This window comes from Symphalangus syndactylus, chromosome 1 (genome assembly GCF_028878055.3).
Source record: "Symphalangus syndactylus isolate Jambi chromosome 1, NHGRI_mSymSyn1-v2.1_pri, whole genome shotgun sequence".
Lineage (NCBI taxonomy): Eukaryota > Metazoa > Chordata > Mammalia > Primates > Hylobatidae > Symphalangus > Symphalangus syndactylus.
The window spans coordinates 7713419-7735911 of record NC_072423.2 but is presented as its reverse complement, the minus strand read 5'-3'; the positions used below and the strand labels follow the sequence as shown (position 1 = coordinate 7735911).

Below are 22493 nucleotides of genomic sequence, written 5' to 3'. Positions count from 1 at the left end.
CTATTATAAAGTTTCATATCCAGAAAACTTGAATCTTTTACTGTCTACAATTTTTCTCATTGCCTTTTGGCCCACTGTATAAGTGAAAGGGGGTATTATGTCATGTCTGAGGGCAGAATGTACATGATGTTTAAAGAATTTTCGCACATGGCAAATTCCACGTATGCCAAGCCTCTCCTCCCATTTTCTTTTTAAATTTTTGTATGTGTCATTAGAATAGCTTTATTCATAATGCAGTGATATTCCCTGTTGTTACTGACAGCCGATACATTGCACTCAGGTATCGTGTGGTCTGAATGTTCATCTCTCTCTAAAATCCCTGTGTTGAAACTGAGTCCCAGAAGATGGCATGGTACTGATTAAGAGAGGGGACTGGGTCATGGGGCAGAGCCCCCATGAATGGGAGTGGTTCCCTTATAAGCAAGGTCCTAGGGAGGCAGGTTCCCTCTCCTAGCCCCTGAGGATGCTGCAGGAAGGCTCCGCCATGATGAGGGCCCTCATCAGACACCAAGTCTCCTGGTGCCTCATCTTGCATTTCCCAGCTGACAGGGCTATGAGAAGTAAATGTTGTTTATAAACCACTTGGTTTATGGTATTTTTTTATTTTTATTTTTATCTTTTGAGACAGGGTCTCGCTTTGTCACCTGGGCTGGTTTGAGACAGGGTCTTGCTCTGTGACTCAGGCTGGAGTGCAGTGTCGTGATCACAGCTCACTGCAGCCTCAAACTCCTGAGCTCAGTCGATCTTCCTGCCTCAGCCTCCCTAGTAGCTGGGACTACAGGTGTGTGCCGCCATGCCCAGCTGATTTTTGTATTTTTGATAAGATCGAGTCTCACTGTGTTGCTCAGGCTGGTCTTGAACTCCTGGGCCCAAGCCATCCTCCTATCTTGGCCTCCCAAAGTGCTGGAATGACAGGTGTGAGCCACCATGTTATAGCAGCCCAGAAGGAGTGAGACAGGTATTAATAACTTAATAGCACAGTTTCAAAAGTCAATTACTATATATTGTGTGGTTTTTTCCTGAAGATCCTGTGTGGCTTTAAATTTATCTGCATGTTCCCAAACCTGTGTTGAGAATCCTATGCTAGCTGCACTTTGCAACATCAATAACAAGGTTAAAAACAGATTTTTCAAATAAATCTCAATTATTTTTAAGGACAGGAAAGAACTAAATATAGAAGGTATCTTCCGGATTTTTTATATAATATTTGCAACTTTGGATTCCACACAGAAAATATTTTCATCCAGGACAGAAACAGTAGTGCAAGTGTTTGATTTCTGTTTACAGCAGTCTCCTATATACCTTCCACCATCCTTGTTTCATAACTTAGGCTCGTTATCATCATTCTTTTTAAAAAATTTAAATCAGCAACTTTTTTGGCTGCTATTTAGCAGTCAGGTTCTGGGGATAGAGTTGGGATAATACAGACACTGCCTTCCTGGAGATTCCACTGCAATAGGGGAGATGCACGCTCAGCAGCTAAAGACCCAGAGAGAAGACAGAGATGACCCAGAGAGAAGACAGAGATGACCCAGAAAGAAGACAGAGATGACCCAGCGAGGAGACAGAGATGACCCAGAGAGAAGACAGAGATGACCCAGAGAGAAGACAGAGATGACCCAGAGAGAAGACAGAGACGACCCAGAGAGAAGACAGAGACGACCCAGAGAGAAGACAGAGACGACCCAGAGAGAAGACAGAGACGACCCAGAGAGAAGACAGAGAGAGACGACCCAGAGAGAAGACAGAGATGACCCAGAGAGAAGACAGAGACGACCCAGACACCACAGGGACTAGCAAGACGCGGCCCGCCGTTCTCATCGCGTGTTATGAGGCACTCAGCAAATATTAAATACACATTTTATATATTGTGAGTATTTTTGGTAATATGGTAATCACTTTTTAGTGAGACAAATGGGATGTGGAATTCCATGACTATCTATGTGGGTGTCCATTAGGACCATAGCTTGAACTGTAGCTTAATTTTACTGTATTTAGATGTAGGGGTTTGTACTTTACAGATCAAAAATTCTCTTCTTAATAGAGAAGTTTGTTGCACTTTAAAATACATTATATTATGTTTAGTTTAAGGAGATAAAACAGCTACTCAGGGACTTAGCATTTCATGTTTCACCTTGATAAGACTTTACAATGTCATGTAATAATTGTATCTTAATGCTAGCCTGATCTGTAATTAGGAAGGAAACACCGCAATGACCTTAACAGAACAGGCCTGGGTGTAAAGAGCAGGAAGGGATGCAGAAAAGCATCTGACAAATGTAGCCCTCGTTCATGCTTTAGGAAGAAAACTCAGAAAACAAGGATTAGAGGGGAACATCCTCGGGTTGCTGAAGAGAATCTTAAAGAGCTGAGACTGAGGCCTCACTCCGTGTGATGGAGACTCACGCTTTCCGTAGGTCAGGAAGGAAGCGAGGGTGCTTGTCCAACAGTGCCAGCACTCTAGACAGTGCAGTACGGTAAGAAAGGGCAATGCAAGGCATGGATATCAGAAAGGAAGAAATTGAGTTAAAATTAAAGAAAGAAAATTGTCCCTCTCTGCAGATGGCATAATTATCTACCTAGAAAATCCAAGGAATGTACAAAAAATTCTGTGAGCCATTGAGTTCAGCAGGGTCACAGGGTAGACTGTCCACATGCAGAAACCAATGGTGTGTCTACACTTGCAGTGAATATGTGCCAGCTGAAATGAAGAGTACAGTGCCGTTTATAATTCCTTGAAAAAAGCACGGTACTTAGCTGTGAATCTAATATAAAATGTGTGGGACTTGTGGGCTGAAAACTACGTAACACTCATGAAAGAAACCAAAATAGACCGAAATAAACAGAGAGTGATTTTGCTTATGGACCTAAAGTCTCCACACACTAAAAATGTCACTTCTCTTTTTGATATTCAGGTTTAATTCAGTTTCTAACAAAATTTGTTTTGTAGGTAAGATCATTTCCAAATTTATTTTTAAGGCAAAGGAGCAGGATAGCTGAAGTGATTTTGACGAAGAAAGTTGAAGGACTCACTACCAGATTTCAAGACTTAAATAAGCTGCGGTCATCAAGACTGTGTGGTATTGGGGGATTTTTCTTTTTCTTTTTTTTTTTTTTTTTGAGATGGAGTCTCGCTCTGTCACCCAGGCTGGAGTGCAGTGGCACAATCTCGGCTCACTGCAAGCTCCGCCTCCCGGGTTCACGCCATTCTCCTGCCTCAGCCTCCTGAGTACCTGGGACTACAGGCATCCGCCACCACACCTGGCTAATTTTTTTGTATTTTTAGTAGAGACAGGGTTTCACTGTGGTCTCGATCTCCTGACCTCGTGATCCGCCCACCTCGGCCTCCCAAAGTGCTGGGATTACAAGCGTGAGCCACCACGCCCAGCCGGGGAATTTTTCAATGGATACAGAACCTAGAAGTTGGCGTTGCACCAAAGAGGATATGGGAACAGAACATCAGTATGAGGAAAGATGTTCCTCCTTCACAGGAGGCAGAGTGGCTGTCCCATAGCCACTTCAGACTCACCATCTGTGTGTTCTACCCTTTCCCAAAGCTGTCTACTTTCTGTACAAAAAATTCTGTGAGCCATTGAGTTCAGCAGGTCACAGGGTAGACTGTCCACATGCAGAAACCAATGGTGTGTCTACACTTGCAGTGAATATGTGCCAGCTGAAATGAAAAGTACAGTGCCTGTTTTTTGTTGAGGGCCAGCCACCCTGAGCAAGGCAGTCAGCCTGAGCTGCTCTTCGAGGTCTTGGATCCAGAGCCTCCACATTCAGTTCCCAAGTCCAGTTGATGCTCTTTTCTAGACTTCTGAAGATTTCATGCATTTGCCTCTTCCTTTCTATCTTGATGCCTGCTGCCACATCATCCCTAACTTAGACCTTGATACCAGTTCTTTCCCCCACATTTGACCCCCACCACTCTGTCCTTAGAATAATGCCTCAGTTAACTCTGTTACCTGGACAGGGCCCATCCAGAATGAAGCCGGGACTCCTGAGCCTGGCTCTGCATGCCCTCTTGGTGGACAGGAGGCTCTCTGCTTCGCTGTGCTCTCTTAATGGGAACTAGAGAGCTCCTCACCCACTCCTCCCTCTCCAGCCCTTCTCTTGTGTGTGTCTTTTCCATTCACAGGCATTTGTCTTTGCTCCCAGACCCATGTGCGAGCCACATACAGCTCCCTCTTCCTGGAGTGCTTCTCTTGTGGAAACCACTAGTAAATTCATATTAATTCTTCAAGTCACAGGTCAGATGCCATCACTCCTGGGAGCAGTCCCTGCCCCCTCTCTGCCATCTCCTGTGACTGCACCACGTGGACCCTGCATTAGTGCCTCTCAGTAGCATGATCTCTTGCAGCCTCTCTCCCTATTATGCTGTGGGGTTCTTTAGGAAAGGAGTCCTCACCCTCCTTGTGTTTGGGGCACTTTGTGCATTGTCTTATTCATTTTTATCCATGCAACATACAAGGTGTATCTCGTATTTTGCAGGTGAATAAACTGAGGCTTGGAGAGCTTAAATCAACTCTATGAAGTTATGCGGTCTGCAGCTTACAGCAGTATTTGGACCCAGGGTTATCTACTCCCAAGCTCAATGGGTAGTGATGCATTTCCATGAGTTTTTGCCAAATGAATACACAAATTCTCAGTTAACTTGATATTCATGGGAATGTGGGAGTCACTGTCTGTTTGGAGAACTGTAGCTCCTGCTGCAGATGGGCAGCTCTCTGGAGCGCTGTGCTGTACCATGAGGAGCAGCCGTAGGCCAGGCTGTGCAGAGCCTTGTCTCCATCTAAGGAGTGGGTGCTTTGATTTGTAAGCAGTGGCAAGGCACGGGTGGTCACTAAAAGCAACGCACTAGAATGGGGAGGTGTTTGTCCTCGGAAATAGCACTGCTGGGAAGGTAGGTTAAAGAATGTTAGAGCTGAGCTCAGGAAGCCACGGAAGAGGCTGCAGTCAGGACACGTGGTGAGAGGGCAGAGCGAAGGAGCTTCAGGAGGGGTGCACTCCATGTCTGAGGTGGGGTTGAGAGGATTGAGAACGTTTGGGAGGTAGTTGAATCCAGAAAGTGAGGAAAGGATGGTGGTGGTGATGGTGGCTGTGGAAGAGTAGCACTCGTTTATTTAGGACTGACTGGGTCAGGCATGTCACCTGGGTGCCCTCGTGTCATCCTTGGACCACCCTGCAGTGCTTGCACAGTGAGGAGGCTGAGTGGGAGGTCTTTCCCTTCTCAGTTAAGATACCCGTAGGGCGAGGCCAGCAGCGCCAGACAGGCCCCTTGTGGATGTCTCAGCAGGTGCTGAGGGACAGGGAGGTGCAGGCTGTTGAGGGAGAGGCGAGGCTGGGCTGTGGGTTGCATGTGGGTTACGGTGAGGACACAAACCCCTTTGTGAGGACACTGAGACTTGAGCCTCGGGCTGGGGGGCCGTGGACAACAGCACCTCGCATCCCAGTGGGAGCTCTGCACTTGCAGCTGACTGCACACCCAGGGCCTGTCACAGCCACCCAACAAACATACTGAGCGAGGACTGGATGGAAAATGAAAGCTATTTCTTTCTTTAGGGTTCTTTGCATACTTGCACAGTCATTTAAAATCCTAAAGAAGTAATTGTTCACTCTTGGTAGGAGCTATACAGGTGTTCATTATAATATTCTTTTAACTTTACATATGAAATTGTTAGTAATAAAAAAGTTGGATTAAAAAAAGTGGCATTAATCATAGTCCTGTTTACAAACTACATAGGATTTATGCCTCATTACCATTCCCCACCCTAAATTATCATGCTTCACACTAAGAGAAAAAAAGTCTAAAGGAAATACTTTGTTATCTCAATCTGCTAAGTAAAATGTTTTTAACTTAGTACATTTGTTAAATAATTTTTCAGAGAGCTGCTTACTTGGGCACACATAATAGAGGCAAACTTGGTACTTACCCTAATATGAATTAATGTAAGGTTTCATTATCTTTTAACTGTTGGCAGTGATAGAACTATCATTTTTCATCTCACATTTTTGCTATTTAAAGCACTCATAGGCCAGGTGTGGTGGCTCACACCTGTTATCCCAGCACTTTGGGAGGCCAAGGTGGGCAGATCACCTGAGGTCAGGAGTTCCAGACCAGCCTGGCCAACATGGTGAAACCCTGGCTCTACTAAAAATACAAAAATTAACTGGGCATGGTGGCGCGTGTCTGTAATCCCAGCTACTGGGGAGGCTGAGGCAGGAGAATTGCTTGAACCCAGGAGGCAGAGATTGCAGTGAGCCGAGATCGTGCCACTGCACAACTCCGTCTCAAAAAACAAACAAAAAAATGTGTAAAGCACTTGTAGAACTTGATTGTGTTAGTTGGAGACCAAATTGTTACTAACTGCATTACTTAATATAGCCTAGTATTTTAAGTTAATTCTACTTATGTAACAAGGGTACCATGACAAAACAAAAAGGTGTAAACTGCCTCTCATGTAATTTTGATGATTTTGTTTCCACTCAGATTTATGAAACTTGGAGACATCTTTTCAAGGTACACAGAGCACAGCCAGTTTAAAGGTGCTACATAAAACATTGTGGAAGGCAAAATCTATAGAACTGACAAGCATCTCAGGTAGATAGTTAGCTGCTGTTTGGAATTTCTAAAACTTTGTTATATTCACTCTTTTAAGAGCATTTATCAAAACAATCTCTAAAATGGTAATTGTAAGCTCTATTTTCCTTGTCTTTGAAAGTAAGTGCTGTGTCCTGCTGGAAGGCTCTGAGCTGGCTGACCTCTTGAGTTCTGATCCTAACTGATGTCTTGGGATTCACTTTGTGCTCTAATCCTCACACACTTAGAGGGTACCATAGACAGGAAAATAGTTTGGGTTATATTCCAGTATCATGCGTGCCAAAGAACATAAACGTGAGTGAATATTTTTATGGATGTTTTGCAACCATGTGAAAAGTCCAACTTTTATTGCAATCAATTGGCTGTGTCATTCTTCATACTCAGATTTAGAACATCATCAGTATCTGTGGATAACCCTTCTTGGATGTGCTGTGAAATAAGTGCAGAGACACACCCCCACCCCCCCTCCCCCCCGGGACAAGGTGAAAGCACCACGCATCACAGCACACTACATACATATCCAGAGGGTATTTGAGCTTCCCTATGCTACTTTGCTTCTATAAAGCCAAATAAATAAAACATACGCATATGTAATATGCATATTTTTAGGTTAAGTGAGATCTCTTTGTCACCTAATACATGGCCCAACTTTTCTGGCAGTCCTCCTAAGTAAGGACTGTGGTACTTCTGCCTTGGTCCACTGAGGAGCAGGCATTAGGGAAGCACATTCAGATAGCCCAGTATTTGGAAAATACTAAAGAAAAGCCATCCTCTCTTTCACAGACCTCCTGTCTGTCATTCCAAGGGATGCACATACATGCTAAGGATTAAACACATCTGGAATATCCGTTTCTGTTCAGCTAAAAAGACCTAATTTTTTTAAATAGGTTTTTTAAAATAATGGACACCCTAATTTGGGGCTCATTGATGTCTTTCTCAGGCAGTGTTCTATATTGTAATTATAAAGGTGGTGACTCAGTTTTCTAGTTTTATGTCCACCTCTTTCAGAGCAGGCAAAAGTTGCATTTGTTGCAAATAACAGATCTGAGCTGAAAGGCAATGACTGGACTTTCTTCATATAACTAGAGCCCTTCCCATTATTAAACGTTGTTAGAGGCTGCGTGTGCAGTGGCTCACGTCTATAGTCACAACGCTTTAGGAGGCCAAGACAGAAGGATCGCTTGAGACCAGGCTGGGCAATGTAGGGAGTCCCTGCCTCTACAAAAAACAAAAAAATTAGCTGGGTGTGTTGTCATGCGCCTGTAGTCCCAGCTATTCAGGAAGCTGAGGCAGGTGGATCACTTGAGCCCAGGAGGTGGAGGCTGCAGTGAGCTGTGATAATGCCACTGCACTCCAGCCTGGGCAACAGAGTGAGACCCAGTCTCAAAAAAAAAAAAAAAAAAAAAACCACAAAAATGTTATAAAGGTACCTTGACATGCTAGGGAGAAAATATCTTGTTCTTCCTGTTAAAATGAAAATGAAAATAGTAGCAAGTAACAATCTTAACGCTACTTTGTATTATACAGTCGGGCATCCCAGCTGCTTCAGCACATGGATGTGCAGCCTGCCTGCATAGTAGGAAAGCTGGGCCTTCCCGCAGGCCTCCTGCGTTAATGTGTTTGTTGTTGTCCCCTTTATCCTAGGAACCCTCACCCAGAATGAAATGATATTTAAGCGGCTGCACCTGGGTACCGTGTCCTATGGCGCCGACACGATGGACGAGATCCAGAGCCATGTCAGGGACTCCTACTCACAGGTAAGTGGGTTCCTCCTGCACGGGGTCTGCTTCCACACACGTCCCGCGCCATGAGTCCAGCCAAGCCTCGTGTGTTCCCATCTGTAGATGAGCACACTTCTCGGTGGTCTTAACATCCTGCTACTTCAGTCTTCCTTTCGAATATACGAATCAGGAAATCGTCTTTGATGAGTGTTTGTACATGAGTCAAATCGTAGAAGGCATAATGTGCTTAAGTCATTTATTCATACTACATTTTACTAGTGAGTTATTTGTAAAACATTATTTAGTAAACATTGTATTTGAAGAATATTCAGTAGGATACTACATCAATATGTTTTCTAACAGTCCTGTTTTTCTCTATAATAAAATGTTTTCATATTTTTAAAGGTAAATTCTTTTTTTGCCTTTTCGGTGGACAAAAGTAGACACCATAGTGTTAGGAACCTCATATCTGTCACTCACCTTCCTGTCATCAGTGCCCGGGTGGTGATGTTTCATCTGTAGGTGTTCTTCATTATTGTATTATGACATGCAGCTCAAATATCACATTCTTTCATCTGTAAATATTTATTATGTGCCCCTAATTGATAAGGACTCTGCCTTTCGTTGGGGCCGAAGCTCTCTGAAGTTCTGAGAACAGGAATTAGAGGTTGAGTATCCCTTATTCAAAATGCTTAGGACCAGAAATGTGTTGGATTCTGGATTTTTTTCAGATTTGGAATATTTGCATTATCCTTACTGGTTGAACACCTGTAATCCCTTATCTGAACATCCCTTTGAGCATCAATGGCATTCAAAAAGCTTCGAGTTTTAGAACATTTCCAATTTTAGATTTTTGGATCAGGGATACTCAGCCTGTATTTGCTTTTAAAACCGGATTTAGCCTAGAGGTTGTACCACTTGCCGGAGATTTTGCAGCAGTGGGTTGTGTACAGAGTCTGTCCATGGCCCCAAGTCATCCTAACAGCCTCATTCCCGCAAGTAGGCACCTCAGAGCCACCACACTGAGCACATCCCTGGCCCTGAGAAGTGTTTCCTTGTCATTCGTTTGCATTTTTTTGTGCCTGTCATAATTTGAAGTCACTGATTCAGTGTCATCAAACCTGGAGATCTGAGAGAATCAATTTAAGAGACTAGCAGACAAGGCTGCAGTGGGCGCCACAAACGTACACTTTCTGAGGCCCTTCTTCTGCCTGTTGATTTATTCTGAATATAGTAATCCACATAATAATGAGCTAAGGCCTATCAGGTTCAAAAGTGTACACAGCCCACCCTGGGGAGTGACAGTTCCCAGCGCTGCATGGCACTGCTGCCCAGATTTGCAGAGGCCACCTGGCGATGTCAGCTGTGGAGTCTAGGAGACTTTTTGTATTTACAGTGATTTGTTTCAAACTTGATTTTCGCAGAGACTAGACTAAATGACACTTTCCCATTGCTGCATTTCTACTCTTGACAACTCCAGAGTAGTATTCCGTGGTCAGCATTGTATTCAGTTTTTTGAAAACCTTCTCTTTCTTGTATACTTGCTACCAGTCTGGCATAAGCTTTACTGTCGGCATGCTGTCAAATAGAAGAAGTCTCATATGTGTATATATTTAGCATATGGAATGTTTATCCACACACATAAGCAAACAAACATATGTACACAGCCAAACACCTTATTATTTTGGATGTAATTCATTTAGATATGGAATGTTTGTAACCCAGGATATTTATTAATAGAAGAAAAATCTTAAAAGGAGAAGGAATACAGTCTCTCCCAGGGATCTGTTTCTGTGTTGAAATAGTACCAGATGAGATCTGCTTTTTAAAAAAAAAATTATCTATGAATGTAATTTTAATAGCTTCAAGTAAGTTATTAGGAAAAAATTAAAAGCAGAAAAGATGAAGCATCATTATATAAACACAGTAAATATTTATTGTGCTTCCATCTAAGAGGACTTTTAAAATCACTTTTGCTGGAAGCTTCTGTTAGTTGAACAGACAGTACTTCTTATGTGAAATTGATCTGATTCTCTATTGGTATTCTGTTTTATTACTAAGATGACAGGAGTCTAGTAGGTCCACTGCCGTGCAACACAAATCTTTTATAACCTGATTATATTTCCCCACTGGAGGCATTTGGTGATAGAGGGCGTAATCTTTCATGGAATTTGTGTGAAATTAAATTGTACAAGCATCAATCAACATCACGTGGTTTGGAAGGAGGGAGCCAGCTGAGTTTGCTGTCGCGCAGCAGCGTGAGCAGGCGCAGATGGGCTGGGTCCTCACCGAAAGGCAGCACCAGCTGAGGAGAAGGTTAAACCCTTCATTAGACAGCACTGTAATTTGATGGGCAGGAGATTCACAGTTCATTGGATCTGTTCACCCAGTCCAAGCGTGAGAGCCTTGGTTTCTAAGGAGGATTGTCATGAGTTACTCCGAAGTTAACTGAAGAAACGTTTGACGCCCTGTTGGGGTCGTGGGGAGTGTCCTCTGACACCCTCCGCCACGTAGGAGGTGAATAATAAAAAGTTACTGCTTCTGTGGTGCATATGAAATCTCTTAAACATGGCTGAGCCTGAGGAGAGCCAGGCACACACATAAGCCCTGAATGGGGACTTGCTTTAAGAGAGCAGGATTCTGAGATATGACACGCGGTCGTTTTTCCTCTGAATGCAACTTAGAATTGTATTTGGTTGTTATTATCCACAAAACTAGACTGTCTAAACTCAGAGACTACTGAAAGCAGGATTAACTTATGGTATTAAGGGAAGATTCTTAAAGATTTTGTCCTGCTTTTAGCTTTGTACAACATTATTTAAAGAAAGCTGAAAGCAGTTGTGAGTATACCATTTCATTTTGTTCTTTAACTGACTGCTTTTAGAAGTCATGAGTAAATAGGAGTTAAGGACATAGCAAATTAGTGCCATTGTTGAAGTGAACACAGTAAAAATAAATTGTCAGATTTTTAAGTAGTATAGTGAATATTTTGGTGTATTTGACAACCTGGATATATTGAAGTGCTTCATAGTACTAGGCTTAAAAAATAACTCATTAATCAGTGCTTTCTAGGAGATAATCAGAATCAACTTATTTCTAGCTACTTTGCTACTTATTTCTACTACTTATTTCTAGCTACTTTGCTTGTAAAAATCATATATGTTAATAATTCCATGTTAACTAGATAGTTCTCTTTGCTCTATTTTTAATTATGTGACGTTTCATATTCTAAAGATGCAGTCTCAAGCTGGTGGAAACAATACTGGTTCAACTCCACCAAGGAAAGCCCAGTCTTCAGCTCCCAAAGTTAGGAAAAGTGTCAGTAGTCGAATCCATGAAGCCGTGAAAGCCATCGTGCTGTGTCACAATGTGACCCCTGTGTATGAGTCTCGGGCCGGCGTTACTGGGGAGACTGAGTTCGCAGAGGCTGACCAAGACTTCAGTGATGAGAATCGCACCTACCAGGCTTCCAGCCCCGATGAGGTCAGTCAAAGCACAAAACCGTGGGAGCTTGTGCGTTCCATTTGGACTCCAGAGTCATGAGGATTCATTCTTCCTGGGGTGGGGAATATAGAGGAACAGTTTACCGTAGCTTTAATGTATGTTTTAGCTGTATGTGGAAAACTGCCCAACTCATTCCAGCATGTAGCCTCTGACGTAGCCTGGGCCTTGCACATGCAAATGTGCGGCTGCCACATCTCGGCACATCCCAGAATACCCAGGACTGGTCAGCAGATGCAGACGTGCGGCCGTCATGTGTCGGCACAAACCAGAACACCCAGGGCTGGTCAGCAGATGTGGACGTGCGGCCGTCACGTCTCAGCACATCCCAGAATACCCAGGGCTGGTCACAGGGAACAACATGAGAAATACCAGCGAAGTTTACTGATTCCATAAACTAATTTGTGTCAAAGCTGCATTTTATAAAATTGTTGAAGTTTGGTGCTGTTATTATGGCTACGGATTCCATGTCCAAATTGAATCATCAGGTTTCCATATTAAATTTCCACATATTTTGCCAGATTTTCAATACAGGGCATTTATTTCAAAAGAAAATCGGAATGTAAATAATTTCCAAAACCTACAGAAATGGTAAGATCTTAAACATGGTAAATTAGTTATTTCTAACTTTACATCACTCTTTGATTTTTAGATTGGTAAAATTCATTATTAAATTTGTTTAATTAATGTCTTAGTATATTTTATATACAGTTTTATATACACTTTGTCCTTTCAAGGTTCTTGAGGTAGTTCCGTAAAGTAATCAAGCCAACCACGGAAGCACTATAAACAAACTAGTGTCTTCCGATACTTTGTAAAACTGTGTCATATACATAAATAATTGGTGGGGGCAGGGCGTACTTTCAGTGAAAATAAAAAGAAAAAATCGGATCTAATGTTTTAAAGAGAGGAGTCTGGTGGTTCTGGTTGACGAGTTTATTACAAAAGAGCGCCATCGTCCCCCTCCATAATGGAATAGAATCTCAGCCGAGAGATAAGACGCAACTTCACACCAACCAGGATAACAAGAATCAAAAAGACAGACCATAGCAAGGGCTGAGAGGATGCAGAGGAATTGGAACCTGCGTGCACTGTGGGTCATATTGGAACAGGGTGCAGCCACTCTAGAGAACAGTCTGAGCGTTCCTGAAACAATTAAACATGGAATTACCATATGCCCCGCCCGAGAGACATGAGAAGAAGGACCCGTATGTTAACGTTCACAGCAGTGTTAGAGCCGGGAAGTGGAGGCAGCCCAAATGTCTATCAGCTATCAAACAAGAAATAAAATGTGTTCTGTTCGCAAACATGGAGCATCATCCAGTCACAAATGGCAGGAAGGAGCCACGTCTGTGATGGCGTCGAAGCACCTTTGAAACCTGTTGCTCAGTGAAAGGCGACAGGTGCAGAAGGCAACCTGCGTGCCTGTGTGATTCCATTGCCATAACACGTCCAGAGCAGACAGACCCATGGAGACAGAGAGCAGAGCAGCAGGTACCAGGGTCTGAGGAGTGATCCCCAGTAGGTAAAAGGTCAGGGGTGGTGGAGTGATCCCCAGCAGGTAGAAGGTCAGGGGTGGAGTGAACCCCAGCAGGTAGAAGGTCAGGGGTGGAGTGAACCCCAGCAGGTAGAAGGTCAGGGGCTGAGGAGTGATCCCCAGCAGGTAGAAGGTCAGGGGCTGAGGAGTGATCCCCAGCAGGTAGAAGGTCAGGGGTGGAGTGAACCCCGGCAGGTAGAAGGTCAGGGGCTGAGGAGTGATCCCCAGCAGGTAGAAGGTCAGGGGTCTTGGAGTGATCTCCAGCAGGTGGAAGGTCAGGGGCTGAGGAGTGATCCCCAGCAGGTAGAAGGTCAGGGGTGGAGTGAACTCTGGCAGGTAGAAGGTCAGGGGCTGAGGAGTGATCCCCAGCAGGTAGAAGGTCAGGGGCTGAGGAGTGATCCCCAGCAGGTAGAAGGTCAGGGGTGGAGGAGTGATCCCCAGCAGGTAGAAGGTCAGGGGTGGAGTGAACCCCGGCAGGTAGAAGGTCAGGGGTCTTGGAGTGATCTCCAGCAGGTAGAAGGTCAGGGGTGGAGGAGTGAACCCCGGCAGGTAGAAGGTCAGGGGTGGTGGAGTGAACCCTGGCAGGTAGAAGGTCAGGGGCTGAGGAGTGAGCGCCAGCAGGTAGAAGGTTCCTCTTACGGGGATGAAAATGTTTTGAAATAGATTATCGTGTTGGTTACACAACTCTGTGAATATGCTAAAATCAATTCAATTGTACATTTTAAATGGGTGAATAGTGTCTCCATAAAGCTATTTAAACAAAAGAAGATGCAAAGTGAGTGTAGGTTCCATGACTATTGAATGAGTAGAAAATTAAGATTCTTCACAAAGACAAAGCAAATTCATAGGTTAAAAAACTAAAATCTTAGAAAGTGTTAGGAATACTGATTCAATTTCTGAAAGTATGGATATGAAAGCTGCTCAATTCTAATTCCACAGACAGTGGAAATATGAGCCTAAAACCCCACTGTTGCTGATCAGCATGTGGGCCAGACAGACAGGGAGGCATGTGGAGAAGAGGCAGGAGGAAGGGTGGAGAGGCGTGAGAGAGCCTCTTTCTCTGGTGATAATACATCTTGCAGCAGAGACTCAAGTCCTTGCCGTGGAAGGGTGAGAATAGGGACAGACCGTAGCCGCCATGAGGAAGCGGAGCTGGTGTGTGTACGCCTGATCACGCACAGCACGGGGCTTGCAGCGCTGGGAAGGGCATCACCATTTTGCTGATTAAAATTAAGTCAGAATATACAACTATGAGTTCAGAATGTTTGGAAAATTGCCTTATGAGTAATAACTAGTACAGATTTGTAGCCTAAAGAAGACAGAACAGAATAAATAAATGTGTGTTGATAATTGAGGAGGAGCTATGCTAGCTGCAGAGCTGACCAAGGGTGGCAAGCGACTTTTGCTTTAAAATTGCCTAAAAGCAGGAGTCTCTTGTCTAGGCTTCTAGAAGCAGAAGAATTCTACCACTTTATGGCTCAGGAACAACCAGTAATGTCATTTATTTTTTTTTCCTTGAGAGTTGGCTGTGACCGTGTCCTGACGAGGCACAAACTTCCAGGATCATGGGACTAGATCTCGTGTCCTGAAGGTACTTCTCATGTCTGTGTGCAGATGTGGGAACCACTTTCCTGGGGAAGGAAAGATGTACACAGAAGCATGTGGTTTTTAAACTTGTCTGTACATCAGGTAGACTTCTAGGGTTTTTTTTTTTTCCTTTTTTAAAATACTTATCTTTTTATATATGCACGCTAGCACCCCCGTTACAGAAATGCTGGGCTGGGGCCAGGCGTAGTGGGTCATACCTGTCATCCCAGCACTTTGGGAGGCCGAGCTGAGTGGATCACCTGAGGTCGGGAGTTTGAGGCCAGCCTGGCCAACATGGCGAAACCCCGTCTCTACCAAAAATACAAAAAATTAGCGGGTGTGGTGGCAGGCTCCTGTAATCCCAGCTACTTGGAAGGCTGAGACAGGAGAATTGCTTGAACCCAAGAGGCGGAGGTTGCAGTGAGCCAAGATCACGCCACTGCACTCCAGCCTGGGCGACAGAACAAGACTCAGTCTCAAAAAAAAAGAAAAGATATGCTGGGCTGGGGCTGGACATTTCTCCATTTTGAAAATCTAAAAGGTTACACCCCACAATTGAGAACCATTGCATTTTATATATCTTTCCTTTTGATTTACTTTTAGGACTTGAGACGAATGCTGAAGTTTGACAAACGGGTGAATGTGAGGATGTGAGGCCCTCCTCCACCAATGTTTTAAGTTTTCTGTACACTTTTCGTGGTGGTGACTCTCAATGGGCTCAGCTGAGGTTGTCCGGGGACAGATATAAACATCCACTGATATGGTGACCTCAGGAAGAAGAAAGCCTAAATGCGCTAGCAGATTTATGGTATTTGAAAAGTATAAGCTGCAGCTAGACTTCAAGGAAAACAAGCTTACTTATTTAAAGCTTTAGTGGCATAGGCATTTTTCTTTTTGTTGTTTAGTCAAGATACTAACTTACTCTAACCAAAATATACTAATTTAGCAATTATGACACGTCATTAGCCATGTAAGAACCTAAAGGATGGTGAAAAAGTAGCCAAAACGATGAAAGTAGTTTTTTTAAACATGAGAAGTTGAGAACATGGATCACTCATCTCCCCACAGACTCTGCGGATCACAGGTTGGATTTCCGTCTTTCTGCATACTCCGTCGCCTTCCTGTCTCCAGATAAGTGTCAGTGATGCCATTGTGATGGCACCGCCCTTCGTCGCAGCCAGTACACATTCCTTTCTGTCACCGCGCGGTCACCATCACCGGAGCTTCTGTGTTTCATTGAGCCTTTTGTGAGAATCTCTGTCCCTGGTGTGGCCGGGCACCCTTGCACGCAGCCATGCAGCCTTCCCTCGTGGCAGGCTTTTGCTGTCAAACTCGTAATGCCTTCTGTTCCCGAGACCTCTCTGAGTAACTCCATGTGCCTGCTGCCTTCCCTCCAGTGATTCCCATGCACAGCGTTGAGACCGGTATGCTCACGTGCCTTCGCGGAGGTGCCTTTGCCAAGGTGCTGGTCTTGGCTTCCCTGCTTGGGTTCGACCAGTGCCCCATCCAAATGCTCTTCCAGCTACATCAGTAATTCGTGATGGTGGGTACATGTGGATTGGGTGGTGCCTTCTGTGGACTGGCATAAAGGGATCATTTACTTTTTCCTAAATGCAGTTACATTACTGTTTGAAATTTCTGTAGTCACTCCGTTACTTTTATAATTATTCAGAGCATTTTGTTCAGCAAGGCTGCGCCAAGCTTGTGTTGAGCTGCGTCCTGGCACTCGCTCGTTTGCTCCTTTTGTGCTCTTCCCTAGCCTGACATCCCTTGGCTGCCCTCACCCCAGGCCGGGGGTCCCCAGCTGCCCATTGGCTCGCGGGACTCCCGTGTGTCTTCTGGGTAGGCATCCCTCTCTGTATTATTGCAGGTTCTGAGTAGCAGGCTTTATCTTCCTTACGCCACATCTGCCTTCTTTTCAGGGGCTCACGAGCGTCGCCTGCTGAACGAACCTTGGCTGTGTGGGAAGATGGTGCAGGGAGCTACTGGTCAAGTGGGAGGAGGGGAGTAAAATACATCTGTAGGAATATTGGTCCTTAAAACCGTATTATTGGAAGTTTAAGTAGGAGCTAGTTTCTTATAGTTTAGCAAGGCCGTGTCCCAAAGTTTAGATGGTATTTGCCTTTTTGGTACAATGTGAAATTATGATGAAGAACTTAAGTTCCTTCTTGTGAATCACATTGTCACTTCCGTCTTTTCAGAAAGTAATTGGCAAAGTCTGTGAAAATTGGGATCAGTTGAAGTATTAGATTTCAGAAAAGCTCCAGAATACAATGTCATCATCGTATAGAGTTTTTCAACTTTGAGGAAATGTGGAAACCCGAGCTCCACTCTTGCTGTTCCCTGTCAGCGTGCCATTGCCTACACCATTCTGTCAGTGGGCACGATTGTTAAGCTTCCTTTAGTCATCAGCCCTGTTACAGTTCATAGATTGTGTTGACTGATAGATACATAAAAATCTCTGTAGCTAAACTCAGAGCCACTTTTGGAATTGGGGTGTATGTGTCCCAGATCTATTTATTTAGTAAAAGAGAATCTGAGCGAAGAGGCATAGTTCCACAATCGTAAGCAAATATGGGCATTTAGACCAACAGGAAGATGAGTTGAGACTTGTAGGATTTATCAGTTGCTGTCTTCTTAGCATTCTCGTGTGGGCTGTGAGACCAACACAGGTCATGAGCACTCTGTAAGAGGAAGCAAGCCCCCATATTCCTGTCAAGAAAGGGTTGAACACATTGTTTTTTCTGTTATGGCATTCTGGAAATTCTCAAAAATGCCATGTGATTATGTATTGAAAAAGAAGTATTTTCCTGCCATAAGTATGAGAAACCTAGACTAGAGATTTTTCCCAACGAAAATTGTATTTGAAGTTTTAAAAATACTGTATTACATATTTAGCATATTACCTTATTCCACATTTTTTATTCAAAGTATCTGGGATTTTTTATTTTTAAGTTTTAATATAAGTCATGACACTTTTTGAATCTTAAATTGGGAATTCACAATAGAGATTTCATTGACTCCAAGATTATTAAGAATTTAGAGAAATTATAGACATTGCTAACCTTACAGTTAAATTTTTTTACTTGTCTAAAATGTCTTTCTACTTGGGAAATTGGACAATGATAAAAAATAGCAGAACATTACATAACCTTTTAAAAATCCCTAAAACGTATTTTAAATCTGAAAATGAAAATAGACTTCATCATAATTTTTAAAGAGCTCTATTGATGCAGTGTTTGCAAGTCTCTAAAGCCTCAGGAAAATCATCTAAATGGTTCATTATTTAGCTTATTGAACTTTGCTGCATTTAGGTTGACGGATGATAGTAGTGTTTCCCGATCACCAAAGTACCGTTTTAAAAGCATTTTTTATCAAATAAAGTGCTTAGAATATTGCACCCTGGAGCTTTATTTAGGGAAATGGTTCGATTGATGTTTTCTATTTAACCTCAGCTCTGACCTATCACAACATCTATGGTTAATAAGCAACATTATCATTTGAGAGACTTAACTAGTTTCATCCACTGTGCACCCACACCATCCTCTTAAAACCCTGTTTGTGGCGCTGTGTCATCTCGGTCTTTAGGAAGGATGCAGTTTGGTAAGTAGAGTGCCCTAGTTTTAGTCGCTGCTACACAGTTGCTATTCTTCAGGAAATAAGCAGTCTTTGATTTTCATTTTTCCTAAAGGAGAAACAATCTTTCACCTTACCTACACATGTGCATAGATGAATCTGTATTATACAAATAATTGAATTCTGAGGAATTAATTTTAAATCCTTAAAGGTCCTGTGAGTCATAAGCAATTAAACACTTGAAGTGTGATGTGTCTTGTATGGTATGTTTGGTGATACGATGCTTGAAGATGTGATGGTGATGTCAAACTGTAAATAACTGATTTTGTATTCATAATGTGGAACCTACTTATGCCCCGGTCATTGTTTCTTATGATAAGTGATCAATATTTCATTTTCTCTAAGAGAGTAGAAAGTTCTGCTTGCTTATCACTTGGTCTCCACAGGCTCAGCATAGCAGGCTCTAGCTGAGCAAACATTAAATGCTCTCTGGAAATTCCCTCACGGAATTAAAATTCAGCCCTGTTTAACTGTTCGGGCATATGTCCAGTGCAGTCGCAGAACACCAGCACGGAACTAGTGGCATGAGCACTCAGAGAAGGACAGAAGCTTGGTGGGCAGAGCCTCTGAGTGCAGAGGGTGTCAGCTCAAGTGCTGAAGGCATGGGGTGGAAGGAACCTTGAAGACCACTGGCTTCTTTTGGTCCAAAAAGAGTGACTGTGATTCTTAATGACTGCTTATTCCTCTAGACTAGCTGTTTAGTAGTCTCATTCTTTTCCCCTCTGTGGCTGCGTTTTCTCATGTTGGTAAGTTCCTTATTTGAATATTATTTCAGAATGTAGCTGTCATTGCCTGACTCCAGTATTTATTTGCAAGAATCAGCTAGAATTAATGACAGAGCACAAGTGGGTTATTAATAGTATTGCTTTTGGGTTTACAGAAGTAGGCACTAATGCATGAGGCGTGCTGTATTTTTTAATTCATTTTATCGTGTGTGCCTATTGAAGCAAGACTAATTGTGGTGTTTTGTCAATATATTTGTGAGGAGCAAATCATTGTCAGTGACATAAAGCCTTCACTCTGTGACCTTCAGGACCAATAGAGAATAAATACTACGTAGCCTGTCTGTGAATATTGATTAGCAGCTTTTTCAGATGATCAAATTGCATCTTATGTTAATAATTCCATTAAAATATAAAGATGATTATAATAATCACAATCAAAAATGATGAAATCTCAGTCATTAAATTATGATGTATAAAGTGCATGGTAAGAAAATGTATATTTACAGTGTAGCGGGTAGCTGCCTATGTGAATTGCTAATATGGTAAAGGAAATTTCTCCCTAGCTTTTAAGAATAGTAGCACAGAAATTTCTGAATAATGGAATTATAGAGAATTATTAATGATAAAAATTGGCCCGTATTTTATATTCTCTCGTATGATATTACTCCTGGCTATGCTACTCTTGGGTCCGTTTCCCAGAGTGGTTATTTAGCATGGCGAAGTGCAAGTGTGTAAACAAATTGCCTGTGGCAGAGATTACTTAACTGTGTCGCTAAGCAGCCTGTGCATGGGATTCAGCTCAGGTTCCCACTTACATATATTTTTTTGCATTCACATCTTAGTTATTTTTTGCCTTTGAATTGTCAAGAATCACATTATTAGAAATTTCTAACAGCTCAGTATCAGAGAACTAGTCATTTGAAATGTACTAAGCCTTTACATTCTGGTCTTTCTGCATTTCAGAGAAAAATATCTTAGGGATTACTTCCTATCATAATGTCAGGCAGCAGTTAATTCCATATTAATATAGAAGCACACGAGGGGTACTTGATAAACTACCCTGCCAGTTTTTTATTAAATACGGACACAATCACTTTGAAAGAGAAAATCAAGTGATGGCATCGGAAACGCGATTATTAGAGAGCTCCTGACTGAATAAAGAAAAATCTAAATGACGAATGTCTGGTAGTACAGGTGGAGATTGCATTCTGTCGTTGCCTGTACCATTCCTGATAGCATCCAAAGAAAACGGAAAAAGGTCCACTGCAACCTTCCACCCGTCGCCTGAATGTGAGGGCCACAGCCACGTGTCACCTGCTGCTGTGGAGACAGATTCTGAGCCCCACACCTGAGAATTTCCATCCACCCCTCAGCAGCCTTCTTCCCATGTCTGTCCTGTTGGCAGCTAACACATTTAGTATACAGTCCGACCAAAGACCGCAAATAATGACCTCAAAGAAGCTGTGGCAAAGAGGGCAGAGATCAAAGTGGTCTCCGTGGGAAACAGGGAGTAGCTCTTGCAGGGATCCACCTCCCAAATGTGGTCAGCAGTAGCAGTGACCTCAGGACAGCAGCCCCACCACAGCGCAGCCAACATGTCAGAGAGCACCTGGTACCCTCACCAGATGCCATGTGCATCAAGAGAAAGAAATGAACATATGTTAACTTGGCATCAAACTAACAACTCAGTAAGAAGAAGAACAATACCAAAGGAAAGTGGGAGGAAGAAAAAGTAAAGGAAAACATAAAAGTAATGATTGAGTAAGCAATAATTCAAAAGCTGATTATTTGAAAGGTTAAATGAAATCGGAAGATTATTGGCAAAACATAGTAAATACAAAACAGTGAATGTAAACTAAGTTCACACATATGAAATTATCCATATGTAAGAGTGTATAATAAACAAATAGGCTTAAATGTTTATAAGAGAATATGAAACACAGCTCAAATGCTTATGTTTTCAAAGACAGTAAAATAACTGATTTCTGGAGAAATATAAATTTCAAAATTGACTCCATATCAATCTGAGTAGATGAGAAGAGAAATTTAGAAAAATCACCCAAAATGTCTTTTGACTAGTTTTATAGGTCAGTTATTTTGAGGCACAAATAAATCACATACTATAAGAACTTTCTTGAGCAAGAAAAAGTTCGGCAGTGATGTCTAAGGACACAAAAAAGCAGAAGTTCTAAAAAAAACTGAATTTCTAAAACAGAAGTTCTAAAAAATTTGAATTTTCTGAAATTGAATTTCAGAGTAAAACTTATTTTTTTAAAAGACATTAAGAAAATAAAGACAAATTAGGATTTCAACATGAATTTGAAAAAAATAAGAAAAAAGAAAATGAAGACAAGCCACAGACTTGTAGGAAATGTTTGCAGAATACTTACCTGATAAGTGACTAGTATGCTGAATATATAAAGAATTCTCAAAACTCAGTAATGAGAAAACATCACCTGAATTTAAACATTGGCAAAAGATTTGAACAGCTGCATCACCAAAAGAGACATGAATATTGACTGTAAAATACCATAAAAGTAGTGATTTGTGGGGTCTAATATAGAAAAAATATTAAGATACATGATGATAATAGCCAGAAGTCAAGAGGCGATTGATGTCAATGGGAGTAAATTACCGTAAGGTCCTTAGAGTACAGGTAAAGGTGCTGATTTACTTAGACTTTGGTAAGTCCAGGATTATGCTGGCAACAGTGGGATGACTGCCAAAGAGCAGTAAAAGAGCATGTACCTCTCCGGGGTGGTGGAAACGTGGTCATTGTGTGGTAGAATACACACAGGGCTCCTTGCAGAAATGGCTGATTCTAGAACTAAGGCAGGAAGTACCGAGACTGAGCCTGGAGCATCTTGTACTGCCAAAAAGTAAGGAATTGCTCAAAGCCAGCAAACAGACAGAAAAAGCTGCCTGCATGGCAGGGGGTGTGTCAGAGGGACATAGAAGCCAACTGGAAAACTCCCTGTGGTGAATGCTGGAACAGCATAAGCAGCAAAGTCAGTTGTACTGGATTATAGCCCAAATATGAAACAAATATGCATGAGTCCAAACTGACATGAATAAATAAATGAATGGGAGAGAAAGACAGATCCCCCATGCAGGAGGATTCCTGTGCAAAAGGATCGCGTATGTAGCCACTGAACCCGCAGGTTGGGGAGCATAATTCCTCCTCC

At 42.6% G+C, this 22493-nt stretch overlaps 1 protein-coding gene across 5 annotated transcripts in view; it reads left to right on the top strand.

The window, feature by feature from the left end:
- ATP9B (ATPase phospholipid transporting 9B (putative)) overlaps positions 1-22493 on the top strand; it is a 319070-nt gene that overhangs the window by 232511 nt on the left and 64066 nt on the right. For all 5 annotated transcript variants that reach the window (XM_055295727.2, XM_055295708.2, XM_055295691.2 and 2 more), the window contains 2 exons: positions 8246-8358; positions 11557-11805. In XM_055295727.2, the coding sequence (XP_055151702.2) occupies positions 8246-8358; positions 11557-11805 (362 nt within the window). The remainder of the gene's footprint in view (positions 1-8245; positions 8359-11556; positions 11806-22493) is intronic.